The 23,500-nt window shown below is 46.0% G+C and overlaps 1 protein-coding gene across 1 annotated transcript in view; it reads right to left on the reverse strand.

Annotated features, from left to right (window-relative positions):
• The window catches only part of CNTNAP2 (contactin associated protein-like 2), a 2,354,843-nt gene that overhangs the window by 139,775 nt on the left and 2,191,568 nt on the right, over nt 1–23,500 (reverse strand). Inside the window, exon 22 of the mRNA XM_018046828.1 lies at nt 4,515–4,608. Within this exon, the coding sequence (XP_017902317.1) occupies nt 4,515–4,608 (94 nt within the window). The remainder of the gene's footprint in view (nt 1–4,514; nt 4,609–23,500) is intronic.

Consider the following 23,500-nt stretch of genomic DNA (forward strand, 5'->3'; position numbering starts at 1 on the left):
GATCTCACCAATCCTGCTCCTGCTAAATGACCACATTTTTAAGGAACGCTGGCTGGAGGAGATGGCAGGTGATTAGCCTAGCCAGGCACCCACACGTTTTCTGAGGGCCTCACTGTGACTCCTTAGACGGTACTAACAGAACTGATCTCCAAGGCATCAGACCTCTTCCTTGCTTCTTCATCCTTCTGAAAGTTGCAGGTGTTACCAGGAAGGAAGGTCTAGCTCTTGGTGTCACACACCTGTTTCAAAGGCCTCCTCTGCCAGTGACCAGGGAGATGTTAAGCCAGTGGTTCTCAGTGGGCAGTGACTGTGCCCTTGGGGGAGCGTTTGGCCACATCTGGAGTCACTGATGGCTGTTGCAACAGGGGGGTGCGACTTGTAGCCAGTGGGTAGAGCATCAGGAAGCAGCTAAGCACCCCACAAAGCACAAGTCAACCACCACACCGAAAAATTGTGTATCTGACCCCAAAAGGCAACAGTGCTGCTGCTGGAAAACCTGCTTCAAGAAAATGACCTTCCTGAACCTTCATTCCTTTTCCCAAACAGTGAGGGTAACAGTGGTCCAGGCTGGTGTCCCGAGGGCTATAGGCAGCACTATATACCAAAACGCATACCGTAGTGACTGGCACAGAGCCAGCATCCAAAGGCAGTCGTCATTTTTTTTTCTTTATTATTACCAAGTATTACATGGGATATTTCTTAAGATGTTATTCACGTCATACTAAAAAGGTAGTTTATTTACTCCACAAACATTTTTTTGAGCACTTGCCATACGTTAGGCACTGATGTGGCTGCTGCAAATAGATAAATTAAAAAGGAAGAAGGCAACACTGTTAGCTTTCTGTTAGCCTCAGGAAGCTAACAGGTTGCACATAGGCACTGTGTTCCCATTTTGTAACTGACAGACCCAGGCCTTGGGAGGTTCAAGTACCGAACCCAAGGGTTCAATGCCGATGAGGGGCAGAGCCCAGATTCAAACACCAGTGGTGGCTACAGACTGAGGGCTTGTGTCTCTCTAGATTAGTATGTTGAAATCCTAATCTCCAAGGAGATGGAATAGGATCAGATCGTGAGGGCAGAGCCCTCCTGAATGAGACTATTGTCCCTCTAAGAAGAGCCCCGTGGAGGAGGAAATGGCAACCCACTCCAGTATTTCTGCCGGGATAATCCCACGGACAGAGGAGCCTGGTGGGCTGCCGTCCATCAGGTCACAGAGTTGGACACGACTGGAGAGATTGAGCACTCGCACACAAGAAGAGACGGGAGAGAGCTTACGTCTCTCCATCGCATGAGGATACGTCGAGAAGACAGGGGTCTGCAAACGGGGAGCTGGGCCCTCACCAGACACCCTCTCTGCTGCTACCTTGATCTCCAACTTTCCAGCCTTCAGAACTTGTGAGAAATAAATGTCTGTCGCCTAGCTGTCTAGCCTGGGGGATTTTATAGCAGCACGAGCTGACCAGCTGACTGCCACACCCTCTCTGCCTGATTCCAAAGCCGACATGCCTTCCACTGCGTTATTGTCAGACGCCTGCCTTTAGGAAAACGAGACTGCAAGCTGTGTGGGAAGATCTCACCTCTGTGCTAGTTTTTTTGTCTTAGCACCCTCATCGGCACCCTCTCATGCTGCGGGACGCATCTATGGTGATAACCTTATCGCTTCTTTCCCTTCTACTCTTTATTAATTTAATAAATATTTATTGAGCACTTGCTCCTCGTTCCCGTGGAGGAGGAAACGGCAATCCTACTCCAGTATTCTTGCCTGAAAAATCCCCTGGATAGAGGGGAGCCTGGAGGCCTATTGTCCATGAGGTCACGAAGAGTGCTCCTTGTTAGGATGCGGTGGAACTTCGAGACCCTGTCTTGTGGCCTGCAGAGAGCCCTGGGGCTGGTGTGGATGAGAGTCAGTCTTGAATAGAAGTCTTGTGTGAGACCCAAAGCGGCACCTTAACTTAGCCTCACGTGCCTGAGGCCATGAGGTCCCCTCCCTGTTGGGGCTGTGGATGTCCTTACAGGTTTCTATTTCTTTATGCAACTCATCACATGCACAGTTAGTTTATTTACATGGCAAAATTTTCCTTTGGTGAACAGAAAACTCTGGGGGTATTACTCATATACCTGAAATTCATATAATGGTTTTAGCTCAGCACATCTCTAGCAGAGTCAATTCTTACTTATCGAAGATTTCTCTTATGATGTTATTTGTTCACGACCTTGAAGGTTTGTGCCTCATTGCATACTGCAATTTTGCTTTTGTGTCAGTTTAGCCACCTGACTTGAAATACTGATGAACAAGAGTGTTACTCATAGTGAAGGAAACTGGCATTCACCCAACATACCTGTCAAACTTGGCTCTGCAAGTTTCATGAAAGAAATAAAGTCCATTGTTTCTGGTATATTCATGCTGGGTATTACTTTAGGAATATCATAGTGCAGTGTCTTTAGGAATATCACAGTATCATAGTGTAGAATTTGTTTGGATGGAATCAGCCCTGAAGGAGCACTTAAAATTTCCTGTTATTCTTCTTTGAATTGCGGAATGCATATGGCGGCAAGCGGGTACTCACCGACATCTCAGGGTCCATGCCTACAGACACCAAGGCTGTACGCCAGTAACTATATTGGCATGTGCAAATAAATTATGACGGCATTGCTTGTCTTTCCGCTGTGTTTCCTTCTGGACCTTGACCCTTAATGACTAAACCTTTTGTTTGTGGACTCTCATCAGAGAGACCCAGCTTCAAAACTCTGCTTTACCACACACCAGTCAAGTAACTCCGGCAAACTGACCATCCTCAGCTTCAGTTTCCTCATCTGGAAAATGAGGAAATAATCATGCGTCCTGCTTCACTGAGTCGCTGTGACATTACGTTGTCTCATTTACACACGGAAGATGATCAGCACGATGCCCGGAACAGCAGGTGGCCCGTGAGTCTGGGCTGCCTTCCTTTTTCCACTCTCACCCACTGATTAAAGTACCGCCACTCCCTCCCGGCTTTCTGCTGAGGGCGTGGCCCTTTCCTGGGACCCGACCTCCACCTCTGTTTGCCCGCTGTCTTGCCTGGTGCATCCCTGGTTCTAAGTCCTGGAATACATTTTGCTCTTGGCTACTTTCTGACATGGGATGTTGGGCTTGTCCCTCAGCAGGCCAACCTCTGTTGCTCCAATCCTCTTCTGTCTCTCTGTTTCATTCCTGAGCCCACCATCACGGAGGTTACAGCACGGTGGTCAGGAACACAGACACAGGTATCTGACTGTCCCGGAAAACGTTTTGATTCCACCCTTAAGTAGGTGGCCTTGGGCATGATACTTAACCTCTTGATGCCTCAGTTTTCTCAGCTGTAAAGTGGAGATGATACCTTGATTATCTCAAGGAATTACTAAGAAGATTAAATGTGTTTGTGTATCTGAAGCACTTGAAAAGGATCTTGGCCTACAGAAAGTTCCTCTGTAAGTGTAGACTATTGTTACTTATTGTTATGGATTGGGCCCCCTGTTCTTTTCATTATCTGCTAGGTTCCCCTGTCCCCGTCTTTTAAAAATGAGTGCTTTTAACAATTAAGAGCATTCTGATCACAGAGCAGCCCCCTCCCCCAGCTTTGGCCAGCACATCACCCACTGTCTTACGAGTTCTATTTTGTGTTCACGATACAGAGTTCTCTTACAGAAAAAAAAAATGTCATTGGCTTTATATTAATCATTTAAAATACGTAACCAATCACATCCAGAGTTAATCTCGACAGCATTGATCTGTAGTAAAGAGAAGGGCCAAGTGGCTTCTAAATTCACAATCACATGTAGGGGGGTTCTGTCACAATTTCCCAATTCCTGTCAGCCTTCTGATTGCAAATAATATAGGTGGGGCTTCCCGGGTGGCTCGGAGGTAAAGAATCCACCTGCCAGCGCAGGACACGTGCGTTCTATCCCTGACCCGGGGAGATGTCAGATGCCGGGAGCAACTAAGCCCGTGCGCCCCAGCTACTGAGCCCGTGCTCCAGAGCCTGGGAGCTGCAACCATAGGGCCCGTGTGCCACAGCCACTGAAGCCTGAACACCCTAGAGTCCGTGCTCTGCAACAAGAGAAGCTCCTGCAGTGAGCAGCCCGTGCACCGCAGCCAGAGAGTAGACCCCACTCGCTGCAGCGAGAGAAAAGAACCAGCAGCAACGGAGACCCAGCACCGTCCAAACAAGAAACCAGTGAAAAAATAACAGCAGGTATCCTTCTCGACAGGGAGAGGAAGACAGAACCATGTTGCATACTTAGAATAGGAAAAAGTTACATTCAATATTGCTAGTGGGTAGAGCTCTATAATAAACCAAAGAACAGATTTTAGGTAAAGAAACTGGGAGCAGATACACGGTTTCACCAGTGTTTTAGTTTATCACGCACCAAACGACACACGTTTTATCACCATCACGGATGTAGGAGCCTCAACCACCAATTACGACGCATTTCGAAGGCCAATGAGCAGCTTTAGGAAATATTATACGAGGAGTTTATCCCAAATTTCTTACCTATGACTTTTCCTAGGAAGAGCGACTTGGGAGAATTGAAGAGCGTGTCGGATGAACTTGGCAGGTGGTAACTCACGGAAGGATAGTGATCCAGCTGCAGGAGGAAAAGGAGAGACACTTTTAGAACAACGCCACATCCTGTGTGGACTTGGATCTTCCCTGGAGGATGATGTCAGTCTTCCAGCCCTAGTTTCTGGATCTTATTTCATCAGTGCTGACTCCAAAATACCAGCCTGAGAAAACAGGAGTTCATCCCAGCCTTTGCTGGGGTCACTAGAAAATGATTTGAGCTTGTACATGAAGACCCTTTATGAGTTCTTCTCCAACTCATGCACCTTTTCTGTGGCTGCTGGACCAAGACCCTTACTCATTTTAATAGAGTAAAATCTGCTTGATTTGGTCTCTAGCATTGACCTCTGAGCCAGAAGAGGCTACATGTATAGTGACTTTCTTTAGGATCATCTTACTGCACTTATTTCTTCCCCATTTGTGTCTATCCACCGGGACACCAATATCATTCTTCAGAATATGTGTGTGTGTGTTCAAATGTGAATATGAATATATTAATGCATGTGAATACATGCGAGGCTTCCCTGGTGACTCAGACAGTAAAGAACTTGTCTGCCAATGCAGGAAAGACAGGAGATACAGGTTCGATCTCTGTATCGGGAAGATTCCCTGGAGTAGGAAAGGGCACCCCACTCCAGTGTTCTTGGCTGGGAAATCCTACGGACCGAGGACTCTGGTGGGCTACAGCCCTAGGGCCACAGACAGTCAGACAGCACTGAGAGGGCACGCATGCAAGAATATGTACATTCAAATGCTGAGATATCTGGGTCACAGTTCTCTTGCTTGTCCAAACGAGGGTGATTTCTCCTTCCTGCCACAGCGCAGGGACATCAGAGCCTGGAGAGGGCAAAGACACCACTGCCCTAGCAGAGCTGACCTTTCAGAGTGGAGCTGGGTTGGCAACAGAGGGAGTTAAAAATGAAGCAGATGGGAAGAGCTTACAGACAAAGGCTGTTACATGTCTGATTCCACTTCCCATGCAAAAGTGTGAGCGCCGCTGTCCCAGAACCCTTTGTGCCCTAACTGGCTATTATTGCCTTAGCTGAACTTTCACAACTCAAACATTCTAGTTGTTTCTCCAACTGTGAGCTCCTAGGACTTTCTGTGTTTCTTTGTAACCACCTGGGGGGAAAAAATCTCTTTTATATCCTTTTGTTTTTCTGAAATGAGTTTCATACCTGCTCAGGAGAGCATAAGGTAAGGTGTGGGTTAGAAGGAAACACTTCTGTCCTTCTATCCAGCAGGTCCTTCCTGGGGGAACTGCATACAAGTAGCTACTTGCTGGGGCATGAACTCCCAAAACCAGACTCGCTAGAGATGGGCCAGCCTGGGCAAAGCTGCAGCGTGCAGGCCTGCTTGGGAGGCGAGGAGCAGTGGGGAGGAGAGGGCGGCAGGAAGTGTGGGGAGGGGACCAAGCTCACTGGCCAGGAGGAGGACTGGCTGCTTTGAGGAATGATGGTTAATTATTAATGACCACCGACACCGGAATCTTGAGACTGCTTACTTGAAACCTGGAGCTTATTGAATATTCAAGATTAAGAGTCCAAGAGTCATCGCAGCTTAGGAATCTGGAGAGTTCTGACCTGCAGGACTGGTACTGTGAGGTTCTTTTGTGCCTGGGTATCTGGTAGCACTGTGATAAAAGGCTAAAAAAGCATGATTAAAGCCAACATTGGCATGTTCAACTACAATTTTTAAAAGTTTGCTATGATTTCAAGTGCTTCATTAATAAAACACATGTTCTGGCCAGGGAACCTTAAATATTAATATTTTTCTACTTTATTGTTTCCCTGGGGGCAGAGGCGACTATCAGTTCAGTCGCTCAGTCGTGTCCAACTCTTTGCAACCTCACGGACCGCAGCACACCAGGCCTCCCTGTCCATCACCAACTCCTAGAGTTTACTCAAACTCATGTCCATTGAGTCAGTGACGCCATCCAATCATCTCATCCTCTGTTGTCCCCTTCTCCTCCTGCCTTCAGTCTTTCCCAGCATCAGGGTCTTTTCAAATGAGTCAGTTCTTCACATCAGGTGGCCAAACTATTGGAATTTCAGCTTCAGCATCAGTCCTTTCAATGAATATTCAGGACTGATTTCCTTTAGGATGGACTGGTTGGATCTCCTTGCTGTCCAAGGGACTCTCAAGAGTCTTCACCAACACCACAGTTTGAAAACATCAATTCTTCAGTGCTCAGCTTTCTTTAGAGTCCCTCACATCCATACATGACTCCTGGAAAAACCATAGCTTTAGATCTTTGTCGGCAAAGTAAGGTAACAGCTTTTTAATATGCTGTCTAGGTTGGTTCCTGTTGCTAAATAGCAACCAGCTGCTTTGGCGCCATCTGGTGGCATACATGGGGAACTGCTATGGTTCCTCCATCCACTTAGCACCTGTTGTTAGGGAACTTAGGGTTGCCGAGGGGGATAGTTAGGGAGTTTGCAGAGGTCATGTACACACTGCTATATTCAAAATGGATAACCAACAAGGACCTATTGTATAGCACAGGGAACTCTATTCAATGTTATGTGGCGGCCTGCATGGGAGGGGGGGTTTGGGGGAGAATGGATATATGTATATGTATGGCTGAGTCCCTTCCCTATTCGCCTGAAACCGCTACAACATTGTTAATCAGCTATGCCCCAGTACAAAATTAAAAGCTTAGTTTGAAACAAACAAAACAAAAGGCTTCCTGAAATAGTTACATAACAGTATGTAGTAATCAGTATGCTACCCTATTGCACTTAGAGTTGGCTTTTGGCACATTTTATATTCTTTTCACCGAGCTCATGTAAAATAAAATTGCTAGCTTGTCATCCATAGATTACTTTCATCTCTCCCCCTTCCTTCATATATGCAGCTGATGACTTGAACCAAAAGCTAAAATTTATCTATGTTGTATTTAAATTTATTTCTTTTGCTTGGAAGAATACAGACTACTCAGAAGTTTTTGAATCTTGATTGTGCCATCAGTGATTCTGCCTGGCATTGATTTATCTATAAATCCCACTATCACCCTTGGGTCTTAATTCATTAATGAAGCAATAAATGAAAAAACGTTGGGCAGGAATCTCAGCGGGCAGTGATCTATCATTCTGATACAAATCACTTGTTTAGTTAGGAAAATCTTTTGTAACAACCGAGTCGGAAAACGGCAAACGCTGAAGGTACAGAGGAAGGCTTTAACGTTGACGGAGATTAAACTCCTCGTGTCTGCGGCATTCTGTGATGGAAGAGGACCACAGGAGAGCTAAGAGGGAAGAGGAGTCCGCTCCAGTTTTCCTTGTCGCTCGTCTCTCTCTCTCGCTCCGTCCTGCTTCGTACCCAGGAGGAAGGGCGTGGGAGGAAAGGATGAGGTGACGAGGCGGGACAGTGGGAAAGGGAACAGCAGCTCTGGGACCCGCAGATGCGACTAAATTAGGGATCCCGGACTCTGGGGCGATGAGCTGTGGGATGTAGGTGGCTCTAGAAGCTGGAAAAGGCGAGGAAGGGGATTCTCCTCTCCGAGCTTCGGGGCAGCCAGCCCAGCCAGCAGCAGGCCATCCGCTCAGTGATGCTAACTGGCCTCCAGGACCGTCAGGCAATCCCTCAGGGTTACCCTAAATCCGCAGTAAATTGTTAGAGCAGCGACAGAAAACCAATCCCGGGAATTAAAAGAAGAGCTTGTGATATTAAAGCCAGGACTGAACAGCGCCCTCTCCTGGCTCGCTTCTCAGACAACCACGCTGGTCCCGCTCCTGCCTTCCTGCTTCCCAGACAGAGATTGTTAGTAAGATCGATTTCGGAGGTGCCCGGGCTTTCTGAGAGCATCCAGCCCTGCTTTACGGAATCCTCCCCATATGAGCCCCGTCCCGCAAATAAGCTGTCCCTGCCTCTCTCCCAGTGACACTCCCATGGAGGTCCCTGGGATGTGAGTCTCTTTGTGTCGGTAATGAACTTGTTGCCTCCTTTCTGTATATGCTCTATGATTAACGTGAGTTCCTTTAATTTCCTTTAAAGTGAGCAGAATCTTAAACTTTTCTGGTAGAGGGCCCTGGTCGAAAAGCTACGACCAACCTAGACAGCGTACTAAAAAGCAGAGATACTACTTTGCCGACAAAGGTCTGTCTGGTCAAAGCTGTGGTTTTTCCAGTAGTCATGTATGGATGTGAGAGCTGGACCATAAAGAATACTGAATGCCGAAGAATTGATGCTTTCTAACTGTGGTGCTGGAGAAGACTCTTGAGAGTCCCTTGGACAGCAAGAAGATCAAACCAGTCCATCCTAAAGGAAATCAACCCTGAATGTTCATTGGCAGGACTGATGCTGAAGTTCCAATGCTTTGGTCACCTGATGTGAAGAGCTGACTCATTGGGAAAGACCCTAATCCTGGGAAAGATTGAGGGCAGGAGGAGAAGGGGACAACAGAGGATGAGATGGTTGGATGGCATCACCAACTTAATGGACATGAGTTTGAGCAAGCTCAGGGAGGTAGTGAAGGACAGGGAAGCCTGGCAGGTCCATGGGGTCACAAAGAGTCAGACATGACTGAGTGACGGAATAACAAAGGGAGCCCTGGAGGGGAGAAAGAGCTTCTGGAAATTTCCAGTGCTGGCTTGGGGGTGGGGAGGTCTGCCTAGGGCCTGAGGTCTGCCCGAGCCTCAGACCCAGAGTGTGATCCCCCTGTGACTCTGTGGCCTGGTACCCGTCTGTTTACCCTGGAAACCAGAGCCCCTGTGAACCCTGCGTGGGCCGCGTGCTCTGAGACCTCCTGCCTCCAATCTCACACATGCTCACACGTGTGCACACTCCTCCAACTCCAGAGAGTGGCCTTTCAGTGGCCCAGCAACCCCAGACCAGCTCCAGCCTCGCCAAGCCAGAAAGCCAGAGCTTCTCTGCACTCTGTGGGGCAGGGGGCGGCGGGGGAGGGGGGGAGTGGGGGAGTGGGGGGTGTGGGGATTGGGCACGCACACACGTGGTTTCGGTCTTCTGTTTGAACCCAAATCCACGTACTGAGCCGCTACTGTGTGCAGGGCTTTGTGCTGGACTTTTCACGTCCTTACCTCATTTAACAGACACGGAAGAGTGTCCTTTGCTTTGATATGACAAAAAGCATCTCAACTCAGAAAGGGAATTGGCTGGCCCGACTGATACACTAACCCAGCTACACCTGGGTAACCACAATGGCGACCTGTGAGTGACAGGCTCCTGAAACAGCCCCCGTGGCTCAACCGGGGAAGGAAGAGCTCAGCTACATTTTAAGTGTTTACATTATAGGAGAGAATGCGTTACATCAGAGAGGGCAAGTACGGCTCAACCTGCAGAGCCCGAGAACACATCATATTAATACCGGTTCACTCATGTTACCAGGTGGCTGCCACTCTGCCAGGGAACCCTGGTGCACTCCTCATGGGCAAGTGTGATCAGTTCAAGGCAATTTCTTTGGGGTCCAAGCGAGCTACTCCAATGTACATTTAGCTGATGGTCATCTCACCGGCAGTTAAGAGGCAACGAGAGCTGGTGTAATAGAGGGGCACCAAAATTAAAGGCTGTGACACCATGTGCTCAGGACTCCCCTTAGGGGACACTCATTTGTGTGACATTTACTGTCATTGTGACTCGGGCTGGGGCTCCAGCCTCACACACAGTTCAGAGCTTTCGTGCCATTCAGGTATGATTTTGTGATTTCAATTCACTGCCATTTTAAGCCACAGTTTGTCTCAGCAGAGTGGGAGGGGATTTCTTCGCCCTGTTTATGATTTGGGGGTGAAATGGAGGAGGTGGGGAAGGAGGAGGGAAGAAAGGCTGAGCTACCGTACGGTCACCTATAGCCATCTGAGGGCCCGGCTCCTGTCTGGAGACAAAGGGACACGCGGCACCACCCTGAGGACACGAGAGTCAGTGACCCGCCCCAGGTCACAGACCGGAAGTGGCAAGGTCAGCCTTGAACTGATGTTAAACTCACAAGGAATGTTCTTTTCCAGAGACGGTTAAGGGTTGGGAAATAAAGGCTTTAAGAGACAGACCTTCCTTTCTTGTACATGTGCACAGGTTTCCTTTCAGAGCTATCAGCAATTTTCATTTATGGCTTGATAAGCAATTTTAAAATGAGGAGCATTTACGTACTTATTATCGTCATCATGCCTTCATTATGGAAATGTAGTCAGTACAATATATTTTGCCTCATAAGGTCTAGTGCGACTGAAATCCTGTGGTATTAGTGCAATTAAAAGAATTAATGAGCCCATTAGGAGGCTTATTTTTATATAAAAAATTTCTCAAAACAGTAAAAAGAAAAAAAAAAGCTCTCAAATGTTAATCTACTTTCCCTGGCCTAACACTCCACCTACTGGAAAACCAGTGAATACTATTTAAAGCACAAAGTATTTAAAAAAGAAAACTGACTTTGTATTAATAAATCTGTATAATATTTATAAATATCAAAGGATAAGAGGAGAAATTCTCATTTCACAATTGATATAGCATTTTCAAAACAGCTAAATTCTAGGACTTTTATAGCAGGAAGTTCCCAAATACTTTATATATATATATTTTAAAAGAATCTCATCAAAGCATATTTAGGATTTTCAGGTTTGTCTTTTGACTTGTATATGAGAATTCAGAAGATGACGATAAAGCATTAAAAATCAACATCTGAACCACTATCTAATAATTACATTTCTGACTTCCTTCTGAGAGATCCAGTGTGAGGATAGCTCATGGTTTTAATATGCTTTTACATTTAAAATCACTTTAATAGCCATCAAAATTAATGATTACACACAGTGAGTGGTTTAGCTAATAATTAACACAATTAGCATCCATTACATCATTTCAAAGACGTATTTTCCTGAAAAGCTCAAGGCAAAACACATTTTGATAAACTGTAAAATGACTTTCTGGGAATAAGGAAGAACAAATCAGTGGGTAGAAGCAGGCAGGGGGAAAGCAAAGAAGAGTGAAAAATGAAAAGTTAAGAATGGTCAGTTCTGAAAATAGGGATTCCAAATACAAAGCTCCTAAAATCATATGACATGATGGCTAAAATTTCTATTTGTCAAACAAAAAAAGAGTAAAGAAATACAAGTGAGAAATAATGAGAAATAATGGCGACATGACGGATACGACCGGGGCATTTTCTATCTCCGTCTTTACTGGCTTCTGCCACCTTGGTTTGACCAGCATGTGTTTTCAGGAGTTGGTTGTTTAAATTTAGATCCTGGCAAATTCCTGGGTGCATTGTGTGGGGGAAGTTTTCACGAAGCCAGCAGTAAACTCGATGTGTTAGAACCGTCTGTCCAGGGCACGTGCGGACAGGGTGACCACTGTGGGCTGGCATGTGTGACGGTACGGCTGTCCCTTCGTTTGTCTGCTGAGGCTGGGATTGTTAGAACCGTCTGTCCAGGGCACGTGGGGACACGGTGACCACTGTGGGCTGGTGTGTGTGACGGTACGGCTGTCCTGTCGTTTGTCTGCTGAGGCTGGGATGGGGGGTGGCCTCTCTGATGGTCAGGTTCTCAGGTGGGGCGCCCTGGCTGTGACTGATCCAGATACAGGGGCCGTCTTTGAAGATGAGCCCCTCATGGACGTTCACAATCAGACAGATCTTCAGAGTGAGCTTGCAGGCTGCCTTCAGCAGGCGTCTGCCAGCCTGCACTCCTGAGAAGGCTACACCTGTCCAGCCCCTGGGCCACCTGGGTGGGCATGGATGACTGTCACAGGGTGACCTGACTGCTCCAGGAGCTTCCGCATGGGAAGAGGCATGTGTGTTAGTCGCTCTTTGGAACTCCAAGGGCTGTAACCTGCCAGGCTCCTCTGTCTGTGGAATTCTCCAGGCCAGAGTACTGGAGTGGGCAGCCATTCCCTTCTCCAGGGAATCTTCCCGACCCAGAGATCAAATCCTGGTCTCCTGCACTGCAGGCAGATTCTTTACCGTATGAGCCACTGAGGAAGAGGCAAAACCTTTGGCATGACCCTCAAATTCCTCCCCTGATCATATCTCCTTCTAGGCACGTCTTTAAGTAAATGACATGACTCCTCATAGCTCTTAACGCCACATAAGGGCTTTCGAGCGATTCTGCTCTCTGGCCACCTTGTGGAGTGAAGCTGAAGACGTGCCCAAGGAGGTGTTTGCAGCTGGGGAAACCTCTTGCTACGTTTCAGTGGGGGAGGAATAAATTAGGAGCCTGGGCTCAGCAGATACACAGAGCACTAGGAAGGCAGGAAGAGATGGGGACGACAGAGGATGAGAGGGTTGGATGGCATCGCCGACTCGATGGACAGGCGTCTGAGCAAGCTCCGGGAGTTGGTGATGGACAGGGAGGTCTGGCATGCTGCAGTCCACGAGGTCACAAAGAGTCAGACACGAGTGAGTGACTGAACTGATGTAAAAAATAGATAATCAACAAGGTCCTACTGTATAGCACAGAGAACTATAGTCAGTATCTTGTAATAATCAAGGAAAAGAATCTGAGAAAGAATATGTATATATGTATAAATATCCTTGCAACTAACACAACACTGTAAATCAACTGTACTTCAGTTAAAGGCAGAAAAGAGTATATTTCTCACAACTGGTGATGTCAGGAGGGACAGGGATGATTCTAAGTTGGGTCAGAGGTTGATTCAATGGCCCATAAAGACCATTCTGATTCTAAAACTATTCTAAGCAAATGTTACTACTGAAGTCCGCAGTTTACATTGCTGTTTATAAGGAAGAACTGGAAGTGGTTTGTGTCAATCATCTTTGTTTCTCGTATCCAGGGAAGGATGCAGGAAAGGGTAGCATCCTAATCAGATCTCTGGTTCCCAGGCCGTGCTAGTGTTAAAGAACCAGCCTGTCAGTGCAGGAGATGTAAGAGACATGGGTTCGACCCCTGGGTCAGGAAGATCCCCTGGAGGAGGGCATGGCAATCCACTCTAGTATTCTTGCCTGGAAAATCCCATGGATGGAGGAGCCTGGAGGGCTGCAGTCCATGGGGTCACAAAGAGTCAGAGGTGACTGGAGGGACTTAGCGTGCATACTCAGATCTGGGGAAACTGAGACACCAAGAGGTTTGTGTCTGACCCAAGTCCACAGAGTCAGTGGCAGCTATTTGATTTAATACACATGACTGTGTGCAGGCCACCAGGCTAAGGGTCATTAGAAAGAACATTTCCTGGCTCCAAGCAGGTCTAGGACTTTAGAGCATGATCCGGTGTTGGTTATTTTTAAAGAGATGAACCTGCGATTTTGATCGCAGTCACTCCCCTAACCCTAAAAGCTAACGGCTTTCCTGAATAAATGGCATTCATCGATCAATGGTTCTCCTCTAGATGATGTTAAAAATACTGAGAAAATTTAAATGCTGTATGTCTAATCAAACTAAGGTTAACGGCTTTACAGTTCTAAACCTATTTAATGAAATGGCTTTTTCTTCCTTATTGGCTGGCCTTCTAGGTTTGCTCATGTGCTTGTGGAACGATCCTCATATGTGGGGCATTTAAGTCAAGCAACTCTGGGAGCTTTTACTTTATTGACCTTTCTAAGGCACTGGCTTCAGTATTTAAATGAGGTTGAGTTTGTTTCTTTAATGGTCTTTCAATAAAGCTTAGGTTGACCTGGCTCCCTCTGCAATCATGACATGGTAATGGTAGAAAAAGACTAATAATAAACATGAACTCATTTTGTGTGGTTGAAAAGGTTACATTTCTATTGATTTTAACTGTAAAATAAAGTCCTGGATATTAAGAAAGCTCAGCCAACACATTCTTTTTCATACAGAGGCTCTGTCTATATTACTTTGCCAGTAGTTTTCGGTTGCAATAACAACAGTCTAAAAATTGGCAGTTATCAGAGGACTGATAAACACATCCTTTAAATCCTGTCCCAGGTGACAGCGTATAAAGGTGTATCGAAAAAATCATTAAACACAGAGTGACCTCAGAATGTGGGGTGAATGCCTCGGGTCTCACGGCTCGGTGTGATGGCCAGTTCTGCTGACTTTACAGAAAGCAGGAAAGCTCTACTCCCTGGAAACACTCGTCTTTAAAGGCTAGGTTTGGAGGCTGTTGCAAGAAGTGGAGAGAGGGGAGGAGTGGAAGGATACAGAAGAGGTGTGGCAGATAGAAAATACTAGGAGAAATGAGGTTAAGAAATGCAAGGAGAGCTTTCACTTCTTCTGCGACCCAGCTGTGCGTGCACGCATGTGTATGCATGTCAAAGTTATGACAAGTGGTGCACGCGTGTGTATGTGTGTCAAAGTTATGACAAGTGGGCTAAAACCATCCTCCACCTGGGAGCCTGCTAGATTTAGCTTTGGACTTGGAGCCTGTTTTCAAATCTGCTCCAGAACAGGGCTAGGAGGACCTGTGGATCTTGAAGCTCTTGGTAACCCCAGACCCACTCTGTACTCCACCCAGTTCCACCTCTTCATTAACATTTTAGAGAAGGTTTGGTTCTTGACATGTTGTGCCTGGGCTCTGTTGACAATCGTGGGAAGAAAGAATACGTGGTTGAAAGGACTTGGCGGAAGGAGGAAAAGTGCCAAGAATATCTCCCCAAGATTTGCTCCTCGACTTGCTCCTCTTCTCTGTCATCAGTATCATCAGCATAGCGTCTAACGTTTCTTGAAAGTCAACTCCAGGTCAGACCCCACCTTAGGTACATTGCATATATTGTAGCTCAGTTGGCGAAGAATCTGCCTGCAGTGCAGAAGACCCAGGTTCGATCCCTGGGTTGGGAAGATCCGCTGGAGAAGGAAATGGCAACCCACTCCAGTATCCTTGCCTGGAAAATCTCATGGACAGAGGAGCCTGGTGGGCTGCAGTCCATGGGGTCGCAAAGAGTTGGGCACGACTGAGTGACTAACACTTACATATTACTTCACTGAATCTGCAAGCAAGCCGGTGGACACAGATTCTCATTCACCCCATTTTACAGTTGCAGAAACCGAGGCCCTGGGAGATTAAGTGATGTTACCCATAAGGACACATAGCTCCTGAGTGGTATAACCCAGGGGTCTGGGGGCCTGCAGGGTCTGAGCTCTTCCACCGTGTCTGCTTGGACCCTGTGCGGCTGCAAAGCTGGGCTGGCAGGGTGCCCACAGCAGCTGCAGAAAAAACACTCCTGGGAACAAGCAGAGGGCAGGGACACCCCAGCCTCACCTCTGCCCAGGGTCCTTCTCGGCCTCGTCTTGCTGCCTCTCCTTCTGTGGGTCTTCTCAGTTACACAACCCACCTCTGGCTGCAGGACAGGTTTTCAGAGACGATCTCAACATTGGAGGTCGGAGGCTGCAGCAATCTGTCAGCCCCTTCTCGCTGGCACCGTGGCCCACTTGTGGTGTCGGGCTTTGAGGTGAAGCGCACAGCATGGGTAGAGGCTACAAGGTCAGCCATCCACACCCCGCTGTCATTCTCGCCGGGGAGGTGTGGGCTTAGTTTTCTGTCTGTCCTCCAGGTTAACTTCTGCTGGTGGCCTGCCTGAGGATGCTGGGAGGGGCGGTCTTTTACGTCCACTTCGTTTTTTGTTTTGCTTTTTTTGGGGTCATGCTGTGCAGCATGAGGGATCTTGGTTCCCTGACCAGGGTTTGAACCCATGCCCCCCTGCATTGGGAGCACAAAGTCTTAACCAATGGACCACCAGGGAAGTCCCCTCCACTTCCTTTCTGATGCTCTTTCTCCATCTTCACTTTTGAACTACTGGCTCAGACCCTTGCATCCAACTGGGGAAGATTTTTTTTATTACCATTTCCCTTCCAGCATTTGGATCACATTTGCTGTCTCAAAGCTGTTAGAGTGAGGCTAATTCTTTTAGGTCCCAGGGGATGACAGGGAAGAATGCAAATCAAATGCATCTTAGGAAAAGAAAGGACCTGTGTGCTCTCAAATGCAGCCTGTGAGCTCAGACTCTATTATTGACGACCTCTGTTTGTTCACTTATCCAGTCACTCAGCAAACAGTTCTTGAGGCTCCAGTGCCCAGGGCTCAGGAACAGAGCTGTGAGAAGAGGTGGGAGTGAACCCCCTGGGCTATACCTTTGAACTTGGAGTCAAGTTCCCATTTACATAAGCAACCCCAAACCCCAGGGCCATCCAAGTATCTCCCATTAGATGCAAATGACCCATGTTACAACTCCTGACTCTTGCTGATGTTGTTCAGTCACTCATCTGTGTCCCACTCTTTGTGAGCCCATGGACTGCAGCACAGCAGGCTTCCCTGTCCATCACCAACTCCCGGAGTTTACTCAAACTCATGTCCATTGAGTCGGTGATGCCATCCAGCCATCTCATCCTCTGTCGTCCCCTTCTCCTCCCGCCTTCAATCTTTCTCAGCATCAGGGTCTTTTCCAATGAGTCAGCTCTTCGCATCAGGTGGCCAAAGTATTGGAGTTTCAGATTCAGCATCAGTCCTTCCAATGGATAGTCAGTGTTGATTTCCTTTAGGATGGACTGGTTTGATCTCCTTGCAGTCCAAGGGGCTCTCAAGAGTTGTTCAGCACCACAGTTTGAAAGCATCAGTTCTCCGGCGCTCAGCCTTCTTTCATTAGGTGGGTGTTTTTAGAAACCTCACCTCAGCTAGTTTCGCAAGAAGTTTTCGCTTCCCCACGCTCAGCACTGGTTCTGGCTAATGACCGCTAGAGGGCATTTCAGCAACAGCTCCAGACCCGCTCCCCGCCACCCATCCATCAACATCCTCCTGCTCAGTGTCTGGGCTGACTTTTCCCTTTACTGAACAGAAGGGCAGCGTGCCATCCTTCAAACCTCAGACTGCATGTGGAGATACACTTATTCTTCGGAGAGGAGACACATTCATGTGGGACAGGAACCTGATTTCAGTTACTTGTGCACGGGAAACACCTCTCTGCCCATCACACTAAAAAACAGCTTCGAGAATTACCATCTCTGAGAGTGATTTTTGTGCACCGCAGGTGGATATGAGGATATAATGCCTCATAGATTGGACTTCAGTTTTCATGCCCGACAAAATAGAAACCTGGGAACCTTATCTTCTTTCTTGAGAGATGATTTATGAACTTAATGTGCTTCGGGGAGGCGGGGAATGAAATCTCCAACCTTGGGCTTATAAGCTTTGGCTGCCTTCTGGAGGAGGAAAGTGAGAACTGACATCTCACACCCTGAACTGGATCCGAAATTGCATCACAGCTGCTTTCCCACTGAGCAGTGTGAGAAATGTAAAGCAAAGGAAACACATTTCTCTGCAGTGCAGGAATGGAGGTCCTGTCCAGCCCCAGAACGCATTATCCATTTGCAGATGAAATTGCTTCAGAAAAGAAATGAAAAACTTGCAGGTGTTGACACATTCATTAGGAGTCTTTTTCTGTTTCAGATCAGATGAGTTTGATAGGTTGAATGTATTTTTTTCTTCGGTTCCTCTCTGTAAATTTTATGATGTGCAGAGGAGGAAATATTGGATCTCTGTGGTAAAAAATAGGTCCGATAATGTGGTCCTCAGGCCCCTCGTGGGAATGTTAGGGAGCAGTTTGAGAGTCTTCCTAAGTTTGCTCTGGTACGTTCCTTCCGCCCCCAGGATGATTTCACATTGACGTCCATGTGATGGCTGGTCTCCTCCATCAGACTATGGCTCCTGGAAGCTCCGGTCATATTACCTGCCAAGAACACATGAAGTGCTGGGGACTGGCTCCCAGGGTTGAACTGCAAATCGATGGAACCTTGGTCCTGAGGCCCTGTTGATAACGACCTGACAGCTGCTCTCTTGCTTTTTTGCTTTTAAGAAAGAGAAGCGGTTTGGGAAGGAAGGGAAGTAGCATCTATTGGGCCATAAAATATGCTAGATATTTTCATTTCACACACACACACACACACACACACACACACACACACACACAAGTCCCATTAAAATAGGCAGCCTTATTCCCATTCTACAAATAAGTAAACAGAGAGTTAGGTAACTTGCCAGATAATACATTTGGGAAGAGGAGGAGTCTATCAATAAGGGCGTTTCAGTATGTCTTAGTAATGACTTCTGAATTTAACAATCCCAATCCGTGGGCGTCTTTGTTTAGACCCAGAGCATCCTCAAATAGAAATCTTGCTTCATGATTATTACAAGCCCAGACTGCTGACCCTCTCTTCTTCTGGATTCCTTGTCTATGATTTACATGCTGACTGGGAGCCAGCTTGTTAATAAGTCTCTTCCAGAAGAGAAGTAGGTGAGATGAGCTTCTATCATCTGAACTAAAGGAAATCAACCCTGAATATTCACTGGAAGGACTGATGCTGAAGCTGAAGCTCCAATACTTTGGCCACCTGATGTGAAGAGCTGACTTATTGGAAAAGACCCTGATGCTGGAAAAGACTGAGGGCAGGAGAAGGGGATGACAGAGGATGGGATGATTAGATGGCATCACTGACTCAATGGGCATGAGTCTGAACAAACTCCAGGAGATAGTGAAGGATAGGGGAGCCTGGCCTGCTGCAGTCCATAGGGTCCCAAAGAGTTTAGACCCAGACACGACTTAGTGACTGAACAACAACAAACGTATTAATATATCAAGTGTGTATACAGTTTTTCGCTTCTCTCAAAATATAAACTCCTTGAGGGTAAAAGATACATCTTGTCATTCTCCTCTGCTCCATCAACGCATCAAAATCTACCTGGATTTCTTGCATGTAAGAGGTACATAGCATATATTTGTTCTTCTCAATGTATACTCAGTGAAGCTGATTCCATTTTAATTGCACTTCATAAGTAGCCTTACGGGATGGTATTGATGACCATCTGATCATCAGTAACTGATAACTGATTTTACCCAAGTCAGGATTAATGGATGTTTGCCGTTTGGAGTTTCCCATCATGCCATGGGCTGAGCAATAGACAAGGGTAAGAGATAATGTCAAGCAGATATCATTGTGTTAAATTCTTAGTGATCCTCATATAGTTTTAATATAAGAAAATTGCACTGTTAATGGAACATGGACATGCCAGGACCATCTTGAGAATGTTTTATCTTAAGCAGGATCTTCATCACGCATCTTAACTGCACATCTCGAAACTGACCTTACACTGTGGGTGCCCAGACCACTAAGCATAGAGACGGTCTCTGCGTAAAGGCTGGTCTGAATGCATGGCAGGGGGAGGAATCCTTGGCACTGATGGCTGTGTATATTGTTTCTCTTTCTTGGAAACATTTCATCAAATATCCTTTCTGTTCAGAATTAAACATAGAAAACTAAAATACCCTTCCATGGGCCAAGTGCCCGGCCCGATCTAAAACCAAATGACACAAAGTTAATGAGGTCATGAGGTTTTTGATGTGTGTCTTGCTTGTGAATAGGTTTAACTGGACACGTGGAAGTACTGAAAACAAAACAGAATAAACTCTGATGCAGACCAAACTGATGGGCCAGTTTCCAACAGACATCCCTGTCTCTTCCCTTCCCAGGTATCTTCTATAGAATTAAACCAGTGTAATGATGTGAAAGAGCTCCCCTGGTGGCTCAGGGGTAAAGAATATGCCTGCCAAGCAGGAGATGCGGGTTTGATCCCGTGGTTGGGAAAATGCCCTGGAGAAGAAAATGGCAGCCTACTCCAGTGTTCTTGCCTGGGAAATCCCATGCACAGGGGAGCCTGATGGGCTGCAGTCCATGGGCAAAAGAGACAAACACAGCTCAGCAAGTAAAAAGCAACAACAGCGATATGAGAAATGAATAAAACATTGACCGATGTCCTCCACAGAATCAAACATCTGAGTCAGTCTTCCATGAAAGCAGAAAGCGAAGCAGGAATACACTTGCCGAGAACCCCAACAGAGAGCCCATGCATGGGTCAGCCAGAGCACCGGGAGGGAAGGATTGGAGACACCAAAGGGCTCATCACTATTCCTACGACCTCCTCCCTTCTGTCAGACCCACTTTGAGTGCACAACCTAGGCAGTGAGCTCATCATCCAAGTGGAGAAACACTAAATTAGCCAAAGGGAAGAAGTTACAGACAGTGTAATTTCAGAGCAGGGCCTTAGACTAGTGAGGTCAGCTTTCTTTATTTGTTCTGACATCCCTGAAAAGATTTAATGCATCCCAACAGCGTTGTTTTCTTTCATAAAGACTTGAACAACCTCTGATATTAAAATTTTTCAGTTGTGTTTACAGTAATACGCTTTTTTAATATTGTTCTTTATTGGCAGAAAGTTTGAGGGTAATAAAGACACATTTTTAAATAATTCATCTGAGTTTTGGCATCTAATTTCAGGTCAGGCTCCACACTAGCACGGGAAGGAAGGATGCTCAAATGAAAGTACTAGAGATTATGTCCACGCTTCCTGAAGAACTGATGGGGAACTTTCCAGGTGGCAGAAACACAGGCCTGAAAGTAGGGCCACTTACTTCTATTTCACTTAGAAAAGTGATTCTAAGTGATTTTGACATCCTGCAAATCTCAATAGGCTTTTCTTTTAAAAAATATGTTTTTTAAAAGATAATAGTACATTATCTTTTTCTAAGAAGACTCTCATATAATTTGGTGTTTCAAAAAATGACTATACCTTTTCATAAATTGCAGTAGGCTACATATTTTGTATCTTGTTTAGCACACACACTATTGATGCTTTGTTTGAAAGGTTCCATGTCATTAGTTTTTTTAAAACACTGAGGTCAGGTTATATGAACTTGTCTACACCTTTCATTTGTCCCCTAGCAACACTTTGTAGAAACTGTGCTGAGTCAGTTTTCCAAAGTAGGTGGATATATTTGAGGAAGGGTCCTCTATTGTCTGTGACCAGGCCACCTAACCCACGGTCAGTTTCATCACTAGTTAAATTAGAGTGTTTAAAGTCTGAGCGTGGGAATCAGGCAGATCTAGGTTTGGTCCTCAACTCGACCCCTTGCTGACCTTTCCACGTCTCTGCTTCATCGTCTATAAAATGGGAATAATGGGAATTATCTCATAGGAACGTGATTTACACCAAGCGCAGCCTGTAAAACACGAAGACAGAGACTGGTACACTCAAGAAATGTTAATTGTCTTTACAACTACGACTAACACTATCAGTGTTATTACTATTGCCTTAATAGGCTTTTCCTGTGATAGGTTGAGGAGGAATTCCTGGCATCTTTATTAATATTCATGAGAAAAGCTACTTAAACCAAATCATCTTTATAAGCAGATCCAGCAATTTCTTAAAGATTTTTTTTTTTGATGTGGACCTTTTTTTATTAAGTACTTATTGAATTTGTTACAATATTACCTCTGTCTTATGTTTTGGCTTTTTTGGCTGGGAGGCATGTGGGATCTTAGTGCCCCAACCAGGGATTGAACCTGAGCTCCCTGCATTAGAAGATGAAGTCTTAACCACTGGACCACCACAGAAGTCCCCCAGCAGTTTCTGAAGAGCTTGCTCTATCAACCTCTCTTCCTGGAGCTTCCACACTCACGTTTCACCTCCCAGCTGCAGGTGGCGTCCTCTGAGCCACGTGGGAGGCTGTCTTATCACCTCCTGGGTTGTTCTCTGCACCTTCCTGTCTTTAAACACAACACTGGTCCAAAGAGTTTATCACACAAATGTGCTACTCACCATCTCCCACCATGAGCCTAATTGACTTCAAACACTAACTCCCCCAAATGATTTACTTTTATTTAAAACTCTTAAAATTTTTCAAAAGTTTATAAGGCAAGCTGACAGGGGTGAGCTTGGGACTCTTGATGGCTCTCGAAAGCAACAAAGAGGCAATGGGGTGAGTGGTTACCAGCTCCTGTGGCAGGGAGGGTCGGGGGGTCTGGTTATATGGGTTCTAGATAGGAGTCTGTCTGTCGCGAGCACTGGGATCTAATTGGTCACCTGGATGTCCTCTATCTCTGTCTTCCCATCCTTTTAGTGGGCTAATAGTACCAGAGGCTCCCAACGCATAAGGCTGAGCATCCCAAACAACGATACATATGGATATATTGAGCATCACATAACATGATGACTCAGGCCCTTCTAGTACAGAGAGAATTTCTTCTGGCTTGAGGAAGTTACCTGAAACATCTTACAACTGAACAGTTCTTCACATCCAAAAAGTGGTGCCCCCATTAATGTTTCATGTTAATGAGCATATATGGCTCCCCTATAAGTCCATAATTGAATTACTTCTCATTTTTCTGCCATTAAAATTTCTCCAACAATTTTCATGGAAATCTATTTTATACCATTTTGACCCACAAAAAGCCAAACCCAGTTAGTATATACAACTTGATGAGTCTGGAGTTAAGTATATGCCCATGAAACCATCACCACAATCTATGAATTTCTTTTGTTACAGTAGTTAATAGAACCCCAACAAATACATGAGTGAGCACTTTGAAGCAGAGTACTGACATAACAGAAACCTAAAATTTGTGGCATATCCTGTGGTGTGGATATTGGGGGCTAGAAAAGATGGACAATAAGGATATGCAATAAAATGCTTATGAAGCTGTCATCTCACTCAACTTGGAAGACAGACTTAGCCTGTGACTTGTGGATTTCTGGAAAGTGCTTGGAAAGAGCCAGAATGGTCACAGTTATGGGTTGCTTCTTGCTGCCCATGTCAAGAAAGAGATGAGTTCAGAGAAAACTGACCAGTGTCCAAACATCAATGCGAGGGATAGAGAAAAGTCCAAAAATTTACAGCCTCACACCAGAGAATAATAAATAAAACTGCAAAACGCTTTGACCAATGAAGGCACAGTTAGATTTTCCAGCTCAGCAAGCTAACTCAGCCCCATGAGGGGGAATTTAAAATTAAAAGTCTTTATCCCCCACATAAGCCTTTTGTTCCGATGCCCACGGCCTTCAGAGAGAAGCATGGTTCTGGGGAAGTGAGTAATTATGTTGGTCCAAGAGCCATGCCTAGGAAAGAATGTAGGGTTATCTACTGGTATGAGAAACTGACCAGAAGTGGATAGGTCAGAAGCCAACTCAGGTTTTGAAGGAATTATATAGGCAAAGAAACCACTGGTCTGGTC

This window comes from Capra hircus, chromosome 4 (assembly GCF_001704415.2).
Source record: "Capra hircus breed San Clemente chromosome 4, ASM170441v1, whole genome shotgun sequence".
Classification (NCBI taxonomy): Eukaryota; Metazoa; Chordata; class Mammalia; order Artiodactyla; family Bovidae; genus Capra; species Capra hircus.